At 43.6% G+C, this 25,721-nt stretch overlaps 2 protein-coding genes across 5 annotated transcripts in view; both read left to right on the top strand.

The window, feature by feature from the left end:
• Positions 1-459: 459 nt before the first annotated feature.
• KCTD14 (potassium channel tetramerization domain containing 14) lies at positions 460-14,436 on the top strand. Of its 3 annotated transcripts, XR_007478837.1 has the most exons (4): positions 460-716; positions 5,433-5,923; positions 10,048-10,159; positions 14,180-14,436. XR_007478837.1 is itself a non-coding variant. In XM_033405803.2 (3 exons), the coding sequence occupies exons 1-3, from the start codon at positions 645-647 to the stop codon at positions 14,184-14,186; spliced, it is 570 nt and encodes a 189-aa protein (XP_033261694.1). In that variant the 5' UTR covers positions 460-644; the 3' UTR covers positions 14,187-14,436. The 3 variants fall into 3 exon arrangements, 2 of the variants coding, with proteins under 2 accessions (XP_033261694.1, XP_004279901.1); XM_033405803.2 differs by lacking the exon at positions 10,048-10,159; XM_004279853.4 differs by lacking the exons at positions 10,048-10,159; positions 14,180-14,436 and having other exon boundaries at positions 463-716; positions 5,433-7,039.
• A 505-nt stretch (positions 14,437-14,941) lies between these two features.
• Positions 14,942-25,721, top strand: part of INTS4 (integrator complex subunit 4) — a 112,484-nt gene continuing 101,704 nt past the window's right edge. For both annotated transcript variants that reach the window (XM_033405800.2, XM_004279834.4), the window contains exons 1-2: positions 14,942-15,084; positions 20,812-21,006. In XM_033405800.2, the coding sequence (XP_033261691.1) occupies positions 15,031-15,084; positions 20,812-21,006 (249 nt within the window). In that variant the 5' untranslated portion in view covers positions 14,942-15,030. The remainder of the gene's footprint in view (positions 15,085-20,811; positions 21,007-25,721) is intronic.

Here is a 25,721-nt window from a genome sequence, read left to right as displayed (position 1 = left end):
TATCATCATGATTTATGACTTCTGATGTTGATCTTGATCACCTGGCTGAAGTTGTGTTTGTCATTTTCCCCACTGTACGGTTACTCTTCTTCCCCTCCTCTTTCCATACTGTCCTCTTTGGAAGGTCATTATGCAGGCCCATACTACCGAAGAGTAATGCCCCCCTTCATAAGGATTATGTTTTAACAAGCAAGATAACTCACACAACAGGTACCTAGCTCTTCTCATCACTGGTCATGCTCTGCACTTTCAGCAGCTGATCTGAGGTGAATAACTGGCCGCCCTATCTCCTGGAAGCTCACTCTTCTTACCTGTAAAATGGGTGTCGCTCATCCTTTACCCCTAGGACTGTAGTGAGTGGAGACAGTCTCAAGGTCGTCAATGTCAGTTCCCTCTGCCTCCCCCATTTGGCTGTCCCGCAACACCAGGCAACAGAGGGACAGTGACTAGCCTAAGGTTTCACCGCAAGGCCTCCAACTCCAGCCCAATCAGGGTTCTAACCACACCCTGGGTACAGATTCCCCCCACCCCGGGGCGGGAGCAAGGAGCACTTCCGCCAGCCACAAGTACCGCGCACGTGGCGGGCTGTGCGGGACCGGCGAGCGGCAGCCTGGCTGCGCAGCGCCAGCGCCTGCGGGGCCGGGATGATAAGCCTGACCTCGGCGCCCGATTCCCGGCCGTTGCGCCGGGCCGTGACCCCCGCGGGCCGGCGGACGGTGAGTGCGAAGCCCTGGGTGGACGAGAAGACCCTGCCGGCTCCGGCCCCGCGCCTCTCCCTTCTTTCACTCCTTCCAGGGCCCCGCGTCCTTCCCTCCCCGCGGGTCTGAATTCCCCAGCTTCCGGCGCGCCCGTCTCGGCCTGCGGCTGGGCGCTCTCTTTTCACCTGGTCAGTTCCTAACGCTTTGATCTCTCCTTCCGCGCCACAGCCTCGATTCCGGTTCCGGCTCACTCCAGTCTCTCCTCTATGCCCTCTTTCCTGCTTGGCTGCCTTTGTCTCCTCCTTCTTCTCTTTGCGTCTCGTCTCTCAGTCCCCTGGCTTGCCCCAGTCCACTGCTCTTCCTCTGCCCCTCCTCTTCCCCTGCCCCTCCCCTCCTGCCGGTGGGAGTAGACCCAACTGAGGGCTGGCCAGAGTATCATTCATTCCCTCACCCACCCTCTCTAGCCTGTCCCTGACCTCTGGCTGGGTCCTGAGTCCTCCTGCTTGCCCGTTCCCTCCCAGGGCTTGGGTGGGGGGCCCGGGGGGTGGGGGGAGGATCAAGAAAAAGCCCAGAGCACTCAAGGATCAGAACATTTAACCTTTCCCCGGCTACGTGCCATCCTGAAGACTTGTAGGAAGGGAAAGCAGATCCGGCAGTGGGGCGACTGTGGCTCTTTTCAATAGGATGACGATAACCTCATTGTTCCTGGCTAGTGACAATGTCACCTGCTCAGAGGCAGGGGCCGCTCAATGTACCCAATAAATGTCTGAATTAATTACCGGGCAAAGGAGGAAGCCAGCACCGTGCATGATGCCAAGTAGGGCAAGATTGGCCTTTATCAGAATACCAGGCGCTCCTGTAAGTCAGTGCTGAGGGTAAGTGCAGTTCAATTCAGCAGACACTTACGGAGCATCCCTGGTGTGCTGAGCACTGTAGTAGGTACTGGTAACATAAAGATGAATCTGGGATAGTCCTCCCTTAGGAACCTCCCAGTCTAGTGTGGGATACAGATGAAGGAACAGAATTACAAGAGACGTAACTACCACGACAAGGGGAAGTACATGGCCCTCTGAAATCACAAGGAGACAACCTATCCAGAAAATTCCCGGAGGAATTACCTTGAAGGATGAGTGGGCTGACTGAAGGGACTGGGGGTGTTAAATGAGTGAAGTCCTGGGGGCAGTGGGGCCCAGCCTGCTCTGAATGGGTTGGTGTTGGGGAGCAGTAGTTGGCTCTGGTAGTTGATTGCCAGGGTTGCAAAGGACCTTGTAAACCTTGTTAAGGAGTCTCGAGTTAACCTGTAAAGAAATGTGGGATCACTGAAGTGTTTAATGCAGGTGGTGACCAGATTGGATTTCCGCTTCAGAGAAACTGCTTTGGTTTCACAATAGAGACTGGATTGGGGGAGGATATTCGAGGGAGCTGGGAGCCATGGAACTGACCACACATTTAGAATGGCCAGGACTTGGTGACTGATTACCTGTGTGTGGGGAGGTTGAGGACAGGAGCAGAGTGCAAGATTAGAGTCTAGATTTCTGGCTCAGATGACCGAGATAGGGTACAGTGGGAAAAGGTCAAAGTTGTGGTGTGGGGAGAGATCTTGGGCTTGGGAGACAAATGAATGGGGGTGTCCCTCCACTGACTAGACTAAGTGTGGCCTAAGGAAATGTATGAATGTTTGGTGGGATGAGAGCTGGGCCTGATTCATCCCTGTGTCCTCGTGGCCAGCAGTAGCCTGGTACCCAGCAGAGGCTACTAAAGACCACATTTCCCCGTCCTGTGCACACAGGGCCTGGGTCAGGCTTGCCCACTCAGGAATGCTCCAGCAGGGTGACTGGTAGAACAGGTGGGGAAGAGGGGCCATGAGGAAGGGCAGGTGGTCTGGAAGAGGGATGGAAAAGAAGTCTGTATCTGCTCGAAACACACACAGTAGTATTTATGGATGAGGTAGGAGGTCTGGGATTTCCAAAGAGATTTGGAGTTTTTAGAAAACATGGAGGGAAAAGGGACATAATTAGGAAGCTTGGGAACAGGGCCCAGGTCTTGGCTGGTAAAGAAATGGGGCTGCGAATATCAGGGCAGGGGACTATTTTGTGTAGCATCTGGAAATGAGCTTCAGAAACAACATTTGAAGTGATTGGATTCATTAAACTTTCAAAGCTGGAGAGTCTTAGAGTTCTCTTCATCGATTTTGCCTCACTATTTGATAGATGACTAAACTTAGGCCCAGAGAAGGAAGTGCGATGCCCTAGGAACATAGCTAATTACTGGCAGCGGTGCGACTGGATGTTGGGAGGGTGGGGATAGGGCATCCACGCTGTCCTGAAGTCAGACCGATACGGATTTGATCCCGGCTCCAACTTCCTCACCTCCTAGCTGTGTGACCCCTCTTTCTGAGCTTTCCTCGCCTGTAATGTGGGGACGTTAAGAGCTCTCAGTGGTACAGGAGTGATGAGAGTCCATCATTGATCCATTCAGGGGTTAAAGTCTGCAAATTCACATTTAACTGCCTGCTTTACAGAGCCACCTTAGGGTTAACTAAACAGCCTTGCCAAGGAGCCTTGAGGTTTATGGGAAGAAGAGGGTGTCACAGGTTCTGGGCTTATTTTTCTCAGGGCTGTATTGTTTGGCTGCTGTCAGACTGCAACCTCTTTTCTCCCTTCTCCATTCCAGCTAGCAGAACTGTCCCTTGGTAGGAGCTGTTGCCATGGCAACTCAGTTCTCCCCAGCAGTTTGGCTGCCTTGAGTTCTCTTAATTCTAGTACTTTAATCTTAGAGGTAGAGCCCACAGACAAGCTGAAAAGGAAGTCACACCTAAATCTGACTGAAGGACATTCCTGAGTCCTGTCCCTATCCCTGGCCCTGTAATGACCTGGAGTGGAGTCTCCAGTTTGGAAATCCAGCCTTCCCCCTAATACTGTAGATCTTTTCCACAGCAGCAGCCATCACATCCCCTAGGAAACCTTCCCTGACAACCTCCAACACACATCTACAAAAAGAGCCAATCCCTTCTACCTTTGAGTCTTCCCCATCAGCACCTACACATTTAAGCCATCTGTTTCCCTTTCTCCCCTATGAGCTCCTCAAGGGCAGGGACCTTGTCCTGTCCATCTGCTTCAGAGGAGGCTTGGGTGGAATAGGTCCTCCCTACAGTCTGTTGGATGAATAGGGATTGAAGAGTGGAGGTGTTTGAAGGTTGAAAATCAATTTATGTAATGACTAAGTGGTAAATCAGACCTGAGTTCAAATCCTGACATTATCGCTTAGTAGCTGGTTGGTCTTAAGCAACTTGAACTTCACCTCCTTAAGCCTTAGTTTCTTCATCTGGAAAATGGGGATTTAATACATTCATCATAGGATTACTATGAGGGTTGAGTTGCAGAGTGTATGTAAAGCACTTTGCACAGTTACTAGACTGTGAGGGGAGGTTCTGTGTCCTGCTTGTTCCTCACTGTGTCCCAGCTACCTGGCACAAAATAGGCACATACGTGTTTTATTGAATGAGTGAGTGAATTTTAAAAGATGGAAGTTGTTCAGGAAGCTGGGTTTGTAAGGATAACAACCGGTGTATCACCTCATGTGTAATAATTGCTATAGAGTATTATGGTATTTTTGTTAGGTCTGTGTGGCAGCATTCCCCAGATGCAGCCCGACCCTCAGTCTCTTTCCAGGTCCCTCTCTGCACTCGCCTGTGGGCATTTCCAGGCAGATATCACATGGGTCTCACCCACATCCTTAGTGCTCAGCCCAAGGTCTGATCTAGAGAAGAGGCCTCTAAAAATTCTGATGAACAGCTAAATCTAACTTACATTTGCACCATACTTTACCATTTATGGGGCAGTTTTACGCCTGTTGTATTTGGTGTTACCAACCTTGTCACCACCAAGGATATTCTTGTTATTTAATCCCATGGGCCCATATTTTGAAAAAATACCCATCAAATTACATTTGTTAATCAAAGTCATGCCAACTGCTAATCAGAACTTCTGCTCTATATGAAATAAGAATTTTTATCCCCACTTCCAGCACGGATGTGGACATGCAGTAAGTACCAAAGAAATGATTCCTGAATGAATACATGTGTGATTTCTTTAGCCTTTCTGAAAGGTTGAAAATGTTTTGCACCCCCCAACCTCCCCCCACCCACTTTTTTTTTTTTTTTTTTTTACTGTATCTTATATCTAAGCATCCCTGTCAGGAACTCTTGACTTCACAATAGCTCCATATCCTCATTATAGTTTATTTATTTATTTTTTGGCCATGCCACATGGCATGGGATCTTAATTCCCCAACCAGGGATTGAACCGGTGTCCCCTGTGGTGGAAGCACAGAGTCCTAACCACTGGACCGCCAGGGAAGTCCCCATATCCTCACTTTATAAACAAGGAAACTGAGGCCTAGGGAGGGAAAAAGCCTAGCCACGGGCCACACGCTTTAGAGGTATTGTCCGTCTGACTTGCTTCCACTAATATTCTGTGACCTAAATGAGAAAATGCAAATGCTTGAATAGGTATTCTTATATCAAACTAAAATATTTTTCTTCCTTAAAATGCCTACTCTCTGTAGCTGTACAGCATAAATATAACCCCCTTCAGTAAGATGGACATTCCAATAAGCTGAAGCCAATCATTATGGCTCCCCTAAATTCTGTAGGGTATTGTTCTTTGGATGAGAATAAATCATGAGCTCCCTGGAGATGGCGCTGTGGGTTCACTCTGCCTCTTGTGCCCCCAGGAATCTCCTGTAGTGGAGCTGAATGTTGGGGGTGAGTTCTATACCACCACCTTGGGCACCCTGAGAAAACTCCCAGGCTCAAAGCTGGCAGAGATGTTCTCCAGCTCCGCCAAGGCCTGCCTGGATGCGGAGGGACGCTTCTTCATCGATCGCTGCGGCACCTATTTTGGACCCATCCTGGAATATCTGCGCAGTGGGCAGCTGCCCACACAGCACATCCCCGAGGTGTACCGTGAGGCTCAGTTCTACGAAATCAAGCCTTTAATCAAACTCTTGGAGGACATGCCACAGATCTTTGGTGAGCAGGTAGCTCGGAAGCAGTTTTTGCTGCAGGTGCCAGGCTACAGTGAGAACCTGGAGCTTATGGTGCGCCTGGCGCGTGCTGAGGCCGTGGCGGCGCGCTGCTCTAGAGTTCTGGTGTGCCTAGTACAAAACGAAAAGGATGATGCAAACTGCGCGGACGCCCTGCGCTCCCTGGAGGCGGACAAGAGGTCAGTGGTCAAATTTGGGCCTTGGAAGGCAGCCCTGGATATCAGGGACCTCCTGGACTGCATGAACATGGACATTAAGGCCCAAGGGTACCAGGTACACTATTCACACAACAGTCCATTACCGGCCAAGGTCTCCGACTACTTCTATACCTTCAGCTTCAGCTGGTGGTGATCCCCAGGGGTGGGGGCTGTTTGTTACGAGCTCTGGTGGGACTTACGAAATTAAAGGTTGCCTTCCAAAGCCATCTTCCTTTAATTTTAAAAACAAACAGACATCAAAAACTTCCAAGGTGGTCTACTTGTCTTGCCCCCAAATATGTGTTTCCCCTTTGAGGACTTTCCACTCATTGCAACTGACTCCACTGTACTTGCCTAGAGAGGTGCAGCTGTTTCCTCTTTAAAGCCTCATGTACCTGCCAGACCCTTCCCTTGAAGTCCAATAGCAAGGCAGAGGTGAACTGGAATGTTTCAACAATGCTTTGGCTGGAGATGCGGGATGACAACAGGAAAATAATAGGATGTCATGAGTCTAGACAGACCTAAAAATGTAATCTACCCAGCCTCAGCTTGTGGTCCAATCTTCTAGCCCTGGTGTGTGCCTTCATGAGGAAGATGCCAAGTTAGTATACCTGGAGTAGATGGCGCTCAGATCTCCTTTCCCGGATGCTGTGGGTATTGGCTGCTAAAGCGTCACAGCTGTCCTCTTATCTAGAGCAGTAGTTCTCAAAGTGTGGTCCCTAGACGGGCAGCATCCCCAATACCTGGGAACTTGTTAGAAATACAAATTCTCTAGTCCCTACCTCAGACCAACTGAATCAGAAACAGGGAGTTGGCCCAGCAGTCTGTTTTAAGAAGTCCTCCAGGTAATTCTGATGCACTTTAATTTTGAGATCTGATCAAGAACAGAATTGCTATCTCGCTTGTGTGGAGGTACAGCAGACTGACCCCTCACCTCAAGGAGGTGCAGTTCCTATTCTAGAGCTCCTCGTGGGATCAGGCTGAAGTCAGTCTTCACTGAACACCACATTCTTGCTTAGTGGTCTTCCTCTGCTTTACCCTGCTTCCCTCCCTCCCCCTCACCTGAGAACACATCCTCAATAAACCACTTAAACAAGAGACTCTCTCAGGTTCTGCTTCTCAACCAAACACATTAAGTAACTCTAAAGAGGACACATTCAGCCTTCTCCAAGTTCAGGTCTGGGATAGATGGCCCCCGTTCCCCACCTAGTAGGATTACCAGCCATCCTGGGTTCCCTGGGACTGAAGGTCAGGTTTAACTGTGAAGCTTTAAGGAATTAACACTGAATCAGAGAATTTCAAATTTAAACATAAAATCGCTCAGAACATAGTTATTTTCAGTGAGCGTTTTAATTCAGTAACTGCATCTGCTTGTATATTTTTTTTCTTATTTTCAAAGCTTGTTCTATATTTTCTTTTTCTTTTTTTGGTATTTAATATGGTTGACAATTTAAAGTGGAAAAATCCTGAATATCTATTTGAACTTAACATCATGAGTCAATTCAACGTTACTCATCAAGAGCCTGAAAAAAGTTCATACCCTTTGATCAGTAATTACACTTCTGAGATTTGATTCCAAGGAGATACCCTGCTCCATAAGATCTAAATAGGATTGCTTAAAATCTCAGTTTCATGAATTATGGAAAGATCAGTGTCCTCCCCAAGATTTCTGCACATTCCCAGAGGGCTTGTCTTCTTATGGTCAGCTCTGGTTCTCTGTTTCTGCTAGATTCATTCAGCATAGGGATCAACTAGATGTCTTAAACCTGTTGTGCTGTTCTACGTAATGCTTACCCAGAGTTAACACTCAGATCTTTTTCTTAATTTTTACAAATGCCACTCCCATCAGCTATTTGTGCACATAGCAGACTGTGGCAAGGGGAGTTTACCACACAGAAATGCCAACAACTTCAAACTGAATATTGGGCATATTTCTTCTTAAGGGTGCCTTAGTCACCCCCATCACTAGGGGCTTTTCACTAGTAGATTGTATTTGTGTCCTATTCTTTCTTCCCTCTCTATTCCTGCCATGCTTCTCTGTAGGTGGGAGTAATCTTCCCCACCCCACTGAGTTCGTGCTTGGCCTCATGACTTAATCTGGCCAATGGTATACGTGTGGAAGTGACAGTTGTGCCAGTTCCAAAATGAGGCTTTCGAGGCATGCCAAATTTCCACCAGCCCCCTTGTGTTCTTGTCATTTGCCAAAAGACCATGTTCCAGTTTAGCTACCTCTTTTACTGCTCTGGCTCTAGCCTGCATCCCTTTGGATCTGACTCTCTTCCTTAGCAATTTACCAAACTATTTTATTAAACGAAGGCAATTCCAATACCCCGGCCCCCCACTCCCAATCCATAATACAATTAAGATAACATGCTATTTTTATCCTACTTAATTTACAATAGCAAAACAATCGGAAATAAGCCAACTTAGTTACATCTATATAATGCAATGTTATATAGCAAAATTGCATTTATAGATGGCTTAAAATTATTGGGGAGGAGATTAATTTAATTCAGTACAATTTAATTAAATCTTTGCTCTAAAAAGGATTTAAGGTGGTGGGGCTTACAGGGCTATGAAGAAAAGAAATATCATAAAAGATATAAATTAGAAACACATAAATTAAATTGATACGCTTGGTTGCCTTCCCAATAATACCATCTCCTCCCTTCCTCTGAAATAGCAAAATAAGTAAAGCACATTAGTAATGTTCAAAATACCATCTCTGAACACCCCGATTAAAAAATGGGCAGAAGACCTGAATAGACATTTTTCCAAAGAAGATGAACAGATGGCCAACAGGCACATGAAAAGATACTCAACATCACTAATTATTAGAGAATTGCAAATCAAAACCACAATGAGATATCATCTCACACCTGTCAGAATGGCTGTCATCAAAAAGGCCACAAATAACAAGTGTTGGCAAGGATGTGGAGAAAAGGGAACCCTCATACACTGTTGGTGGGAATATAAATTGGTACAGCCACTATGGAAAACGATACGGAGGTTCCTTAAAAAACTAAAAATAGAACTATCATATGACCCAGCAGTTCTACTCCTGGGTATATATCTGATGAAAACAAAAGATACATACATCCCAATATTCATAGCAGCATTACTTACAATAGCCAAGATATAGAAGCAACCTACGTGTCCAACAGATGAATCGATACAGAAGATATGTGTGTATATATACTATGGAATACTACTTAGCCATAAAAAACTGAAATTCTGCCATTTGCAACAATGTGGATGGACTTAGAGGGTGTTATGCTTAGTGAAATCAGTCAGACAGAGAAACAAATACTCTCTGTTATCACTTATACATGGAATCTAAAAACTAGCACAAATAAATGTATATAACAAAGCAGAAACAGACTCACAGATATAAAGAACAAGCTAGTGATTATGAGTGGGGAGAAGAAGGGGGAGGGGCAAGATAGAGGTATGGGAAGGACTTCCCTGGTGGTCCAGTGGTTAAGACTCCTTGCTTCCACTGCAGGGGGTGTGGGTTTGGTCCCTGGTTAGGGGAACTAAGATCCCTCATGCTGTGCAGTGTGGCCAAAGGGTTAAAAAAAAAAAAAAGGGGGGTATAGGATTAAGAGATAAAATCTACTATGTATAAAATAAATAAACAACATGGATATACTGTACAACACAGGGAAATATAGCCATTATTTTGTAATAACTTTGAATGGAGTATAATCTATAAAAATATTGAATCACTATGCTGTACACCTGAAACTAATATAAAATTGTAAATCAACTATACCTCAATAAAAAAAAACAACACCACCTCTATTCATTTGTAGGGGTATATGTGGCTTTTCAGATCTGTTGGGATTAACTAAAGAAAATTATAGTCAGAGGAGAAAAACTTAAAACTGAATGCTAAATATAACTGTCACTATAATCCAAAGGATAAACACACAGTAAAACCTTTGAGATTGCCCTCATGGAGACACCCTACTTCATAGCACTGTGCCACGTTTTCAGGTCTCATTGTTTTCTTAGAGCACCTCTTTCATTTTTCTTCTACTTATTTTCCTTGTCTTCCCTGCCCCCCTTTCTATTCATTCTTTTCCCTTTTCTGCTCTGCTCAGTGTCCTGGAAGACTGATCTCTAGGTACTGCATGTCCAGGCCCCTTCCTGGTTGGCCAAAGCCTTGGAAAGTATGAGAGTGGAAGATTGGGGACAAGAAGGCCTGGGATGTTGGTATGTAGATGAATGTCTTGGAATGGTGAAAATATTTGTGTTTCCTATGAATGCCCACCAGAGGGCACCCATTCTAGAAGAGGCTTTCAAAACATAAATGGACACAACGATCCAAACTGTGCATTCCTGTGACTTCCCTGGTGGTTCAGTGGGTAAGACTCCGTGCTCCCAATGCGGGGGGTACCCCGGATCCATCCCTGGTCGGGGAACTAGATCCCGCATGCATGCCGCAACTAAGAAGTCCACATACCGCAACTAAAAAAAGATCCTGCATGCCACAACTAAGACCTGGCGCAACCTAAATAAATAAATATAAAAACAAACAAACAAACAACAAAAAAAAACTGTGCGTGCCAGTCAGCCTCTTTCCCCAGAGCTCAATGGAGTCATGAGAAAGGTGGCCATGATGGTAGGGATGGAGTCTGTGCGTGGGCTCTGTGGTATAGTTCCTCTTGCCAAAGCTGATCTGGTCAATGATGGATGTCCAACAGCAGAGACCAACACTGAGTCCCTGATATGGTATTATTCCCACCGGGGGACTAGATACTTCTTGGTAGTAGGCAGATAATCCTGCAAATCAGTTAGCTGTATTGCACTGTAACAGACTGTTGGGAGAAATGCTGGCATTTCTAAGCAAATGGCATTGACAGCTTTGAGGATGTTTGCAAAGCTGCCTAGGGTTAGGATGCAGATTTATTTCATTACAGGGTAGTAAAGCTAGTTTCACCCTCCAATCCTGGAGACATTTCAGGGTGATAAAAATGTTTCCCACTGGGTTGGCAGGAAAATTTGTTTCCTGACCGGTATAATAAAGATAATGTTGGGGAAAAAAGAAACCGATATTGTCTCTCTCCAGAGGGCAGGTTTGCTAGCATTCCTTCTTTAAGACTGAGCGTTTCCTAAGCTCAGTGTTCTTCATCTGTGCTACAGATCTACTGTGCATGGCATTCACCTGCATTGCTCCCATGGTGTTTAGAGGGCAAGAAGAACTAATACAAACATGAAATTCATGCTGCCTGCTATGCTGTGAATAAGCTGCCTAAATCTATTTGGGCTTGTTTTCTCCTTACCAGCTGACTCTATGGAAGTTAGCAGCTTAGGAATTGTCTAACCACATGACAACCTCTTGACCCCCAAACTTAATACCTTAAAACTATAACCATTAATTATTTCTCATAGCCTATAAATTGGGCAGTTCTTCTGGTATTATTTGATCTCACTCATGCATCTGTAGTCAGATGGGGGATCAGCTGGGGTGAGCCTGGTCTGAAATAGCCTCAGCTGGGTCAACTTGGCTTTGTTCCATGTGGTCATTTACTCTCCAGTAGATTAGGTTGGACTTACTCTCATGGCAATGGTAGGTTTCCAAAATCAAACAATAGACCTGAAGAACTGGTATGTGGGTGGACCTTGAGGCCTAGGTTCAAAACTAGCACACTGTAACTTCTGCTGTATTCTACTGGCCAGGCACAAGGCCAGCCCAATTCAAAGAGTGGGGATAGAGATTCCATCTCTTAATGGAAGCAGCTCTAGAGCTACACTTCAAAGGATTTACATACAGAGAGAGGAAAAATTGGGGCCATTTTTTACAAATCATGCTACCATATGCTTTATCCTTTCCATCAGGGAGGGAGTGGTGATTTAACCACATAGGAATAGATACATATCCCAGATTCAGATTTGACTTTTCTACTGCTATAGACAATGTTTGTGTCACCCACCACCCCCCCCACCTCCATTTCCAAATTCATATGTTGAAATCCTAATCCTCAGTGTGATGGTATTAGGAGGTCAGGCCTTTGGGAGGTGATTAGGTCCTGAGGATGGAGCCCTCATGAATGGGGTTAGTGCCCTTATAAAACAGACCCCAGAGAGCCCCTTTGCCTCTTCAACCATGTGAGACACGGAGAGAAGACAGCTATCTATGAACCAGGAAGTGAGCTCTCACCAGACACTGAATCTGCCAGCACCTTGACCTTGGACTTCCCAGCCTCCAGAACTGTGAGAAATAAATTTCTGTTGTTTATAAGCCACTCAGTATACGGTATTCTGTTATAGTATCCTAATATCTCTATATATCCTATTGGTTTTGTTTTCCTGAAGAACCCTAATGATACCTAACTGCAATGTTTCTGCCAGCCCTAGCATTCATGGATACCTTATTCATTTTCATGGTATCTCACACACTGCTTCTGACTAAGGAGCTTATTTTATGATGAAAAAGGTATAGCAAAGAAACTTCTTGGTATTGCCAGTTACCCCATTTACTCAGATGTAGCTATAATAAAAAAATAGGGCTTCCCTGGTGGCGCAGTGGTTGAGAGTCCGCCTGCTGATGCGGGCAGCAGAGGCCCAGCAGTACGCAGGCCTCTCACTGTTGTGGCCTCTCCCATTGTGGAGCACAGGCTCTGGATGCACAGGCTCAGCGGCCATGGCTCACGGGCCTAGCCGCTCCACGACATGTGGGATCTTCCCAGACAGGGGCATGAACCCGTGTCCCCTGCATCGGCAGGCGGACTCTCAACCACTGCGCCACCAGGGAAGCCCCGTGAACCATACTTTACTGTGCAAAATGTTTCTGCGTTATTTCATTCCACTGTCACTACATCTTTGTCAGGCTAGGTGTTAGTGCAATTGTAGTTGAGGCTACTTGTTCATTAAGTGCTACTCGTAGTGAAATAGGAGGGAAGGGGGCAGGGCACAACCTTTAAAAGAATGACATGGCCAGGAGTTCCCTGGTGGCCTAATGGTTAGGATTCTGGGCTTCCACTGCTGTGGCCTGGGTTCAATCCCTGGTCAGAGAACTAAGATCCTGCAAGCCATGTGGTGCAGCCAAAAAACAAACAAACAAAAAGAATGACATAGCCATTGAGGATATGACATAAACTGGTTAGAATCAACTAGGTCCAAGATGGCAGTAGACCTTGAGCCTCATTATATGCTCATTGTAATACATTAGCATATGCCAAATGACATACCTACAGGTGCCTACAGTTCCAAGGCAGACCATAAAAGGCCAAAAAGCGGGCAGTGGTCCAATTCCTGGAAATCCCCATCCCTTCCCCCAAACAGTTGAATAATCCTCCCACTCACTAGCCTATGAAATTACTCAGCCCACAAAAACCATCTACCCCATATTTCAGGGCCTCTCATCTTCTGAGATGGCTCACACTCTGTGGAGTGTGTTTCTCCCACCACTGCTCTCACTTTTTGAGATGGACTGCATTCTGTCTGTGGGATGTTGTACCTCTCTAAATAATCCACATCTTCCATATTGCATTGCCTCTCACTGAATTCCTTCTGTGCTAAGACATAAAGAACCTGAGCTTCAGTAAGTCCTGACACCAGGTGAGCAATTTTAATTAAAAGACAGTGGGTTTCAGTCCCAGTAGGAGTTTTGGCTGAGTAAAACTCCCAGTGTGAGTTCAAATCAAGTGTGAGTTTCGGCTGTGTTCAATCCCATCTGAGTTGTGCAGTCTGAAGCTTTGTTGCTTAACCCTTGGCCTCAGAATTCTTTCCACTCTCCCCTAGCTGTCAGAGGATGGCTTGAGTCCTTAAAGGATAGGTAGCTTTTGAACAACTGGAGTGAGAAAGCAGGGAGAAGTACCCTAGGCTGGGGCAGGGGTGGGGGTGGTGGCATCCAGCTTTCTGTAAGCAGGTAGGGTAGGGGGGCCCCAGAGAAAGAACCAGGCATGGCTTTCTTGACATAAGGGAAGCAATTTTTGGCCTAAGCCATTTTGTGACCTAAGCCTGACCACATTTGTCCTTGAATAGGTCTCGGTAATTAATTAAGTGAGGGGATGCAGGAACAAAGGAAAAGCAGTCAAGAAACAAGTTTCTGGGACTTCCCCAGTGGTCCAGTGGTTAAGACTCAGAGCTTCCACTGCAGGGGGTGCAGGATCGATCCCTGGTTGGGGAACTAATATCCCGCATGCCATGAGCCATGGCAAAAAAAAAAGAAACAAGTTTCTCCCCAAGGCATATACATAACAATATGATACATGTCTTTGGGTTCTACAGGAACTAAGGCTCCCCACCTAGGTGGAGGATGGAATGATGATGTCGGCCGTCCTGACTTCAATCAACTAAAGCCTGTACTCTGTTGACCTCTGCCCCAATTCTACGATGAATTCTCCTCTGCTCAAGCCCCTTCATGAATATGTACGCTCCCTTAGCTTAACGCTTCCCCAATTTTCCTGTTTGGAGAGACAATGCATTGGGGAAGATTCTTTGTTTTCCTTACTTGCAGCAAGTAATATATTCTTCCTTATTCCTAACTTTGGCTTAGTCGTGTCTTTTGGGTTCACTAAGGTGAACCACTTTTCCAGTAATGGCTTGACCAAGAGGAGAGTGCAGGCAACATACAGATGGCAAATACTGTGAACAGCAATGAATGATGCGAACGTCAGTTTGACCTCCTTCCCTTTTCTCCTGAGTCAAAATCCTTACACAGCTCCAGGTTTTGTCTCTAGCTCTGGAAAGCTCCACCTCTGCCCTTTACCCGATAGTACTTCCTCCCTCCCTGGGCTCAGTTCCCCCGCCAGTCTCTCCGTCACTCAGGTCAACAGCAAGCTCCCCAAATCCCCCATTGGCTCCTTTAGCCTTTCCCACCCGGCTCCTCCCACCAGAAGCCCCGCCCCCTGCGCTACGCTCTCGATCTGGCTTACCTTTCTACGGCGCAGGTGGCGTAGGCGACCAAATCCAGCGGCACAGAGACAGGACAGTCGAGCAGCCGGAAGCGGCCTCTCTTTTCCGGAACCCCACTGCCTTGTGGGACCGTGGCTGGTTCCTCCGGCCTGGGCAGGTTTTCCGGACTCCTCCGCTCCACCTCCCTCCTCGGGTACGGAAGCTGAGAGGGTCCGCGGACGGCCATGGCGGCGCACCTTAAGAAGCGGGTGTACGAGGAATTCACTAAGGTGGTTCAGGTAAGCTCTGGAAGGAAAGGTCCTGGCACCGGTCTGGGGTAGGGGAAGGTTCTCCACGCTCCAGGCACTTTGCCAGACCAGGCGCCACAAAGCTGGGTTGAATGCCTACTGCTTTGGTAGGCAGCGTCTCTGAGGCTACACTTTAGTGGGCGTGTCGTTTGCCGCTGTTGTTGTCAGCATTAATACGTGCAGTCTGACGCTAAAAAATTATTAGAAGAAACAAACAGCGCTTTACAAAATATCTTATTCGTTACTTCATTTTATTCGTATTACATTAGCATCCTCATTTTACAGATGAGGACTTTGAGGCTTCTGGTGGAGTATGAGCCAGTTAGTGGCAAATTGCCTCCCAACTCCCGTTACAAAAAAAGCGCCCAGGGACAAGTTGGCTGTATGCAGAGCTCAAGTGATTGGAAGAGGAGCTTATAGAAATCCTCAAGACCCAGTCAGAGCAGGCGAGGGTCACAGGCTTCATAGGGGTGGAACTTTCCGTTGGTGGAACAGTTCACTTAGGGAGGAGGGCAATACCTTCCTCCTTTAGAGTTGTTTAAGGACTGGTGGGCCAAACCCGTGTCAGCAGTTAGTGATTCTCCTTGTATTTCCTCATATATATAGCTGAAGTAGAGGTTGATCCCACGTCATACCTTGTGTCGTGCTTCTCAGATTTTGTGTATCCAAATCACCTGGGGTCTTTTTAAAATGTAGATTCTACTCAGTAAGTAAATCGGGCCGGGGAGGTGAGGCAATAATCTGCACTTCCGAGAAGCCCTCAATTGATGCCAGTCAGTAGCATCCTTCCATCCACAGACTTGTGGAGTAGCAAGCTTTAGACCATCCAGCAGGACACTGATCCTTAAACATTTCATTTATTCCTTCAACAAGAGTTTACTGAGTAAAACAGTGGTTACTACGTATTAGGTATGGTAAAAGGTGCTGAGCTACAAAGTCCAATACACAGTAGGGTCCCTGTCCTTTAGGAACTCACAGGCGAGTGGGAGATACGGAACGGCATATCTGTGATTGTAGTACAAAGACGTAATTGCATCGACAAATCAAGTCTTCCTCTTTTTACAGCTACTTGTTTTTTTAAAATAAATAAATTTATTTATTTATTTATTGTTGGCTGCGTTGGGTCTTGGTTGCTGCGCGCGGGCTTTTTCTAGTTGCGGCGAGTTGGGGCTACTCCGTTGCGGTGCGCGGGCTTCTCACTGCGGCGGCTTCTCCTGTTGCGGAACACGGGCTTTAGGCGCGCGGGCTTCAGTAGTTGTGGCACACGGGCTCAGTAGTTGTGATTTGCAGGCTGTAGAGAGCAGGCTCAATAGTTGTGGTGCACGGGCTTAGTTGCTCCGTGGCGTGTGGGATCCTCCTGGACCAGGGTTCGAACCTGTGTCTCCTGCATTGGCAGGCGGATTCTTAACCACTGTGCCACCAGGGAAGCCCCCCCAACCCTTTTTTTTAACAGCTATTTCTTTTTGTAAAAACTCCCTAGCCAAACTTCCTAGCTCTTTGTGATTTAACAGTATTCCTTCTAGCTGTATCACTGCCTTTTTTGTTTTGTGGACACTTTGTGACGTATTCCCATTGTGTGTAGGGAAGTTAGTTTGCTTCTTATTCTTGTTTTTTTCTGAAAATAACTTTGATATTTACCTTTACACTCTTTTGTTGCTCCTTTTTATGTGAAATTAGTTTTCCTCAACTTTTAAAATGAGTCAACATTCAGGAAAGCTTTCTGACTTCACAGAGCTCCCTCTTCTGTGGCTTGCTTTTTGGGATTTCCTGGCTCTGTTTCGTTTGCCCCCCTTTTTAAAAAATTGTGGCAAAATATATATAACACAGAATTTATCATTTTAACCATTTTTTAAGTGTAGGGTTCAGTGGCATTAACTACTTTCACTTTGTTGTGAAATGTCACTTCCTTTCTTTCCAGTATTCTGTTGTTCCCCCTTACCAAGACTACTCACCCCTCCTCCAGCATGCCACGTGTTTGCACCTCTCCAAACTTTTGTATCTATTGTCTCCTTTACATAGAATGGATGTCATGCTTCCCTCTCTTTGTTCTCCACTCAGTGGACTTATATTTTTGCTTTAGTCTCTCCTCCCCTGCTTCTGTAGCACTCATCTATTTGTACTTATCACTGAGTGCTACTATAATTACTAGTGTACATATCTCCCCACTAGTTTGGGCTCCTCGAGGGCAGAGATGATGCGTGGTTCATCTATGTTCCCTGGATAGACCATAAGGCCTGGCTCACTAAAATGTTATATAGATGGTTGAATGATAGCAGATATTGGTCTGTCCTTCTCCTTATATACTCCCTAGGGAAAAAAATCTTTCCAATCTTTTGACCTAACTGCAGCCCAGATAACACTGAAGATCAAATTTGTGTGGAATAGGATGGAAATTGGTAAGGATTTCAAGAGAAGAGCTCATTTCTTCACTTCATTGTTCATGCATGGTTACCATGGAGTGATGAAATGAGATCTTACTGCTTCTCTTATTTTTCCTCTGCTATGAAGATGAGGGAGAGAGAACTGATATGTATCTAGTGCTTATTATGTGTTTGCACAATAAAGACATTATACTTTAGACTTCTTAAATATCCCTATGATGTAGGTATTGTATTCCTTTTTATAGAAGAAGGAGAAGGCCTCCTCTAGCTAGTAAGTGGTAATTGAACTCAAATTCCTCTGACTTCAAAGCCCTTGGTCTTTTTATTATGCCATGCCGTGTTCCTGTCTAGAATAATCCTAGTCTCTTCTCTGTAGAAGTGTAAATTTGTAAAGAGGTGATTGCTCAAAGGTATCATTATGATGCATCAAGCGTTAAGGAAAAATTTTTTTTTGAATTTTATTTTAAATACAGCAGGTTATTAGTTATCTTTTTTATATGTATTAGTGTATATATGTCAATCCCAATCTCCCAATTCATCCCACCACCACCCCTCACCCCTTTCCCCCTTTGGTGTCCATACGTTTGTTCTCTGCATCTGTGTCTCCATTTCTGTGTGCAAACTGATTCATCTGTGCCATTTTTCTAGATTCCACATATATGCGTTAATATACGATATTTGTTTTTCTCTTTCTGACTTACTTCACTCTGTATGACAGTCTCTAAGTCCATCCATGTCTCTACAAATGACCCAATTTCGTTCCTTATTATGCCTGAGTAATATTCCATTGTATGTATGTACCACATCTTCTTTATCCATTCGTCTGTCTGTGGGCATTTAGGTTGCTTCCATGACCTGGCTATTGTAAATAGTGCTTCAGTGAACATTGGGGTGCATGTGTCTTTGAATTATGGTTTTCTCCAGGTATATGCCCAGTAGTGGGATTGCTGGGTCATATGGTAATTCTATTTTTAGTTTTTTAAGGAAACTCCATACTGTTCTCCATAGTGGCGTATTAATTTACATTCCCACCAACAGTGCAAGAGGGTTCCCTTTTCTCCACACCCTCTTCAGCATTTGTTTGTAGATTTTCTGATGATGCCCATTCTAACTGGTGTGAGGTGATACCTCATGTAGTTTTGATTTGCATTTCTCTAATAATTAGTGATGTTGAGCAGCTTTTCATGTGCTTCTTGGCCATCTGTATGTCTTCTTTGGAGAAATGTCTATTTAGGTCTTCTGCCCATTTTTTGATTGGGTTGTTTGTTTTTTTAATATTGAGCTGCATGAGCTGTTTATATATTTTGGAGATTAATCCTTTGTCCATTGATTCGTTTGCAAGTATTTTCTCCCACTCTGAGGGTTGTCTTTTCATCTTGTTTATAGTTTCCTTTGCTGTGCAAAAGCTTTTTAGTTTCATTAGGTCCCATTTGTTTATTTTTTTTAAAATTTCCATTACTCTAGGAGGTGGTCTAAAAAGAGCTTGCTGTGATTTATGTCAGAGTGTTCTTCCTATGTTTTCCTCAAAGAGTTTTATACTGTCCAGTCTTACATTTAGGTCTTTAATCCATTTTGAGTTTATTTTTGTGTATGGTGTTAGGGAGTGTTCTAATTTCATTCTTTTACCTGTAGCGGTCCAGTTTTCCCAGCACCAGTTATTGAAGAGACTGTCTTTTCTTCATTGTATATCCTTGCCTCCTTTGTTATAGATTAGTTGACCATAGGTGCGTGGGTTTATCTGTGGGTTTTCTATCCTGTTCCGTTGATTTATATTTCTGTTTTTGTGCCAGTACCATATTGTCTTGATTACTGTAGCTTTGTAGTATAGTCTGAAGTCAGGGAGTCTTGATTCCTCCAGCTCCATTTTTCTTTCTCAAGATTGCTTTGGCTATTCAGGGTCTTTTGTGTCTCCATACAAATTTTAAGATTTTTTGTTCTAGTTCTGTGAAAAATGCCATTGGTAATTTGATAGGGATTGCATTGATTCTGTAGATTGCTTTGGGTAGTATAGTCATTTTCACAGTGTTGATTCTTCCAATCCAAGAACATGGTATATCTCCCCATCTGTTTGTGTCATCTTTGATTTCTTTCATCAGTGTCTTGCTGTTTTCTGAGTATAGGTCTTTTACCTCCTTATGTAGGTTTATTCCTAGGTATTTTATTCTTTTTATTGCAATGGTGAATGGGATTGTTTCCTTAATTTCTCTTTCTGATCTTTCATTTTTAGTGTATAGGAATGCAAGTGATTTCTGTGCATTAATTTTGTATCCTACAACTTTACCAAGTTCGTTGATTAGCTCTAGTAGTTTTCTGATGATTACTATTGATTACAACTTTTATCTTCTGTTGTGATCTTCTCTATATCTACACACCAGGGCCTTACGTAAGCCCTGGAGTAACAGGTTCCCTTTTACATGAACTTTTTGGCACTCATCATATGTAACAGATGCATCTAGAATAGTTCTAGTTAGGCACCATCCTTGGGAAAGTTGAGAAAATAGTTACTCAGCTAATTTTGTGTGTTCTGTGGTTCAGATGAGGATCCCTGATTGAGATAGACTAGTGGTAGGTCATCATTTCTGATCCCTGATTGAGATAGACTAGTGGTAGGTCATCATTTCTGTTTTTTATGGATGAGAAAAATGTGAATCATGACATACTTAGAATAGAGCAGCAGAGTTGGAATCAGAGACAACTTCTAATTCCAAATCAATCATTCAGTAAATATTTGTTAAGTAGCTGCAGTTTGCTAGGCATATGGCAATGTATTTCTTTCCTATACTGACCATCCTTCTAACAAAGGTAGAATGATTTGGGTGAAAATAGTCATCTGTTATGAGAGGAAGATTTTTTTCCTCAGTGTAAGCTGCAGACCATTCCCATCAGTTGTAGTTTTCTTAGGAGGCAAGGTGAGCCTAGTAAGTGCCTCAGCACATTCTGAATATATTTGTCGAATTGAGATTTCTTTTCTAATAAGGAGTGGAGCAGATCCTTTGTGTGTCCTCTTAACCCTAAAGCTACAACAATCCTAAGAGATAGGCAGAACAAAATATTCGTGGACCTACTTTACAGAGAAAGAAACTGAGACTTAGAGAAGTTAAATAACTTGCCCACAGCTGTAGGAGCTAGTGAAAAGCAAAATTGGGACTCATAGCTTTGTCTCCAGTTGGCTCCTTTCCCAGTTCATAACACTGCTTTTTGTTTAAGCTGGGTCTGTTACCTAAATACATTATTTTGGTATAGGAAAAATTATTTCCATCAAACAAGGTAAAGTTAAATTTGCAACTCTCTGTTTTCAGTCAAGTTTTCATGTTTTATCTTTCCTACCCTCTTGCAGCAACAGCAGGAGGAAATTGCTACTAAGAAACTCCGACTGACAAAACCAAGTAAATCTGCAGCACTCCACATAGATCTGTGTAAGGCTACCTCCCCAGCAGATGCTTTGCAGTACCTACTTCAGTTTGCCAGGAAGCCTGTGGAGGCAGAAAGTGTGGAGGGAGTAGTCAGGATTCTCTTGGAACATTATTACAAGGTAAGAAGGTCTTGAGGACCTGATGAGAGTGTGTATGGGAGTATGTATAGGAGTTGTATCATGTGTCTGCAGAATAGGTTAATATGCAAAATAAATAATAAGTGTTCATTCAACAGTCTTTTACTGAGTGTCTTCCATGTGCTAGGCACTGTGGATACAGAGATAAAAAAGATCCAAAAGGTCCAAAAAGATCCTATTATCAGAAGCTTTCAGGGGCTTCCCTGGTGGCAGAGTGGGGACACGGGTTCCAGCCCTGGTCCGGGAAGATCCCACATGCTGTGGAGCAACTAAGCCTGTGCACCACAACTACTGAAGCCTGTGTGCCTGGCGCCCGTGCTCCACAGCAAGAGATGCCACTGCATTGAGAAGCCCATGCACGGCAATGAAGAGTAGCTCCTGCTTGCGGCAACTAGAGAAAGCCCACACGCAGCGAAGAAGACCCAATGCAGTCAAAAAAAAAAAAAAAGGTTACAGTGTCTAGATGGAAACAGATGTGAATGATAAAATGCATCAAATTGCTCAGAGTACTGAGAGTGCATTGGAGCACAAAGGAGGAGTTAACTTCAACCATGACCCTTCTGTAACCAGATTTGTCTCTGGCATATAGTCCTCTCATTCTGCTGTTACTGCTTTAATTCAAGGCCCTCATATCTAACTGCAATAGCCCTTTTTTTTTTTAACTTTTTTAGCTAAGTGGCATTTTATTTCTCTATTTTCATGGGTTAGAAAAAAACATCAATTCATGCATAGTTAAATAGAGGAAATATTTTAAGCAGAAAATGAAATTTGCAAAATGGTTTATTTTTCAGTTTTTATTTGTAAGTAAGATCTGAAGTAAAAGAAGAAATAATTTTCAAATATTTGAATCACAGATGACTTCGGATTTTAAACTTTAGTATGAAAATTATTGAGCTTATAGAAAAGTAGAGAATACTGTATGAACTGCCAAATACCCATCTTTGGGATTAAATAGTTATTAATATTTTGTCAAATTTGCTCAGTTTGTTTTCCTGAAGTTTTTTTAAAGCATCATAATATTTTTCCCTAAATAGTTCAGTAAAAGGGACACTTAAAAAATACAACCATCTAAGCATCTCAAGTAAAATTAACATCATCTAACAAATAGTCCATATTCACATTTCTCTAGTTGTTCCCCAAATATCTTGTTATAGTTGATTTGTTCAAATCGAAATGCAAACTGTCTCCACACATGGCATTTGCTTTTTTAAAAATCTAGAACAATTTTTATTTGGTGACATTGACCTGTTAAAGAAATTTGGTCAGTTGTTTTGTAAAATGCCTTGTTTTCTACAACACTATGTTAGTTCCTGTTACACAGTATAGTGATTCAGTATTTCCATACATTTCAAAATGTTCACCACAATAAGTTGAGTTATGATTTGTCACCATACAAAATATTAAATAGTTATTGACTATATTCCCCACCCTGTACATTTCATACCCATGACTCATTTATTTTGCAACTGGAAGTTTATATCTCTTAATCTTCCTCACCTATTTCTCTCCTCTCCACCAACCCCTTCCCCTCTGGCAAACACCTATGTATCTCGATATCTATGACTCTCTTTCTGTTCTGTTGTGTTTATTCATTTGTTTTGTTTTGTTGATTCCACATGTAACTGAAATCATACGGTGTTTGTCTTTCTCTGACTTATTTCACTTAGCATAATACCCTCTCTGTCCATCCATGTTGTCGCAAATGGCAAGGTTTCATTCTTTTTTATGGCTGAGTAATATTCCATTGTATATATAAATCACGTCTTCTTTATCCATTCATTTATTGATGGGCACTTAACGTTGCTTTAGAATCTTGGCTGTGATAATGCTGCAACAAACATAGGGGTGCGTATATCTTTTGGAATTAGTATTTTTGTTTTCTTCTGATAAATACCCAGGGGTGGAATTGCTGGACTGTATGGAATTTTGTTTTCAACTTTTTGTCATGGAACATTTCAACTATGTATACAATTAGAGAGAATAGTTTAATTCCCATGTACTCATTACCCATCTTCAACAATTATCATTTTATGTCTAAATTTGTTTTATTCCCACCCCCACTCCTACTGTCCACTTCCATTTCCTCCACTCTCACCCTCTACCAGATTCTTGTGAAAACAAATTCCTGGCATCCTATCATTTTATTCATAAATTTCAGTTTATATCTCTAAACAATAAAGACTCTTTTTAAAAACATAATCACAATACCGTTACCATGTCTAAAAGAATAATTGGACTCAGGCATTCTGATGTCAGACCCCAAGCTCTTTAACCAGGCCATGCTATGTGCATTAGTCTAGCAGATTCTAGCCCCAGAGGAAAGGAGGAGGGATGATAAATGGGTCCAGTTCTAGATTGATGACTATAGTGTTTTTTTATTCTTCTATTTTATACAGAAATATGGTATCTTGTATTTTAGTAGATAACTACTTTGGCTTCTGCTTTTCTCATCCAAGGTTTTCTGTAGCTGAACTTGTTAATATTTCACATGAGCGGTTCTTCACTTATACTACTGTGTTAGTTGCTGTGGAGGATGTTGGGAACTGTGAGACATGTTCTTTGTCCTTTAAGGGCCAGTAGTATAGTTGGTAGATCAAATATATATGTGATATATAGATGGTAAGGGCTTGAGTTATTCATTTGTTTATTTTTTTCATTCACTCTAAGTGTTCTGAATTCTAATTCTGTGCCAGGCCTTGTGCTTCATGTTGATGATACAGAGATTAATATATGATCCCTGATCTGAGTCTAGTTGGGTAGATTAGACAAAAAATGGATAATAATACAATGTTATAGGTGCTGCGAAATCTGAGATAGGTTATGATATAACTTTAAAGAGGAGGGTAATCAATTGTACTTGGGAGCACGGGCCTAGAAGGGCATTATAGAGTAGTGATGCTTGAGATGAATCTTAATCAGATTATGGGCAGTTGGAAAGTAGGAGGAAAGACGTTTTAGAAAGAAGGAGCAATTGTGAGCAAAGGCATCGAGATGTGAAATAACTTACCATGTTAGAAGAAATACAGGTAGTTTGGCTGGTGTAGATTTTATTTTATTTTATTGCTTTTTAAATTAATTAATTATTTTTGGCTGCGTTGGGTCTTCGTTGCTGTGCGTGGGCTTTCTCTAGTTGCGGCGAGCGGGGGCTACTCTTCGTAGAGGTGCGCGGGCTTCTCATTGCGGTGGCTTCTCTTGTTGCGTAGCACAGGCTCTAGGCCCACGGACTTCAGTAGTCGTGCCATTTGGGTTCAGTAGTGTGGCTTGCGGGCTCTAGAGCTCAGGCTCAGTAGAGCTCGGGCTCTAGAGCTCAGGCTTATTAGAGCTCAGGCTCAGTAGAGCTCAGGCTCAGTAGTTGTGGCACACGGGCTTAGTTGTTCCGTGGCATGTGGGATCTTCCCGGACCAGGGCTCGAACCCGTGTCTCCTGCGTTGGCAGGCGGATTCTTAATCACTGCGCCACTAGGGAAGTCCCTGGTGTAGATTTTAAATTGAGAACTCTTTACTTTAGACTAGAAATCTTGTCTAATGGAAGGTTCTTGTATTCTACCTTGGGGGTTTTTGTTTTAGACATGTCACTCTCGGGGGCGGTATGGAGGATGGAGGAACTGAATGAGGGCGGGACGGGAGTTAGGGTGACCAACTAGGAGACTGATAAGTCTACAGCAAGATGAGGAAAGCCTGAACAAGGACAGTTTTAATGTGAGAAGAGCAATTATTAGAGAGGCCTTCCCCCGAGGCAGTTTTAAGCTTAGGCATGAAGGGTACCAGGGGATAATTTCAGAAAGTAGAAGAACTTGAGTAAAGTATCTAGATGAAGAAAGAATGTTACTAGGTCAGATACTCTCTTTCCTCCTTGCCTTCCTCTTATCTGCTAGACTTAGTACTTCTGTTTTCTGTGCTGCTCCCTTGTGTTTGGAGGTCTGTGACTCCATTCCAGACCATTGAAAGACTATGTATCTTTTCTGTCCTCTTTCACTGCAGAATTAGGGTATTTGACTAATCTATTGTCTCTGAAAGACAATTACTTGATTTGATGATGTTATTTTAATGATTTGAAGTCCATAAGGAATTGGCTTTTATTTGTGTTCAAAACTGAATTTGGTATCTCCCTTCATTCTCCAGTTTACCTTATAGCAAGAAGTGTACCACCAACAATATAGACCCTTAAATCAGAAACCCAAGAAGGATCCTAAATATAACCCTCACCCTTTCCTCTCTCCATATTCCCTTCCTCACCAACTCATGTTGATTTTACCTTCTAAATATCTCTTAAGTCCATCTACCTCTCTGTTTCCATTACCTCAGTAATATAAACAACTGTCATATTTTTAATTTATTATTATTATTTTTTAATTTTTTGGCTGCACCACACAGCATCAGGATCTTAGTTCCCTAACCAGGGATCGAACCCACACCCTCTGCAGTGGAAGTGCAGAGTCTTAACCGCTGGACCGCCAGGGAAGTCCCAACTATAATATTTTTAAGCTTTATTATGAAATACAACATGTAAAGAATGCATAGAAAAACGTCATATAGCCTATTGATCAACATGAACACCGTATGTGACTACCATCCAGGTCAAGAAATGGAATATAATCAGCCTCCCATGGGCCCCCTCAAAACTCCTTCTAATTATTTCTCCCCCCTTTCCCAAAGATAACCACTACTCTCCTGACTTTTGGGGTAAAAAATTCCTTT

This window comes from Orcinus orca, chromosome 8 (assembly GCF_937001465.1).
Source record: "Orcinus orca chromosome 8, mOrcOrc1.1, whole genome shotgun sequence".
Taxonomy (NCBI): Eukaryota; Metazoa; Chordata; class Mammalia; order Artiodactyla; family Delphinidae; genus Orcinus; species Orcinus orca.
This window is presented reverse-complemented; position numbering and strand designations above follow the sequence as displayed.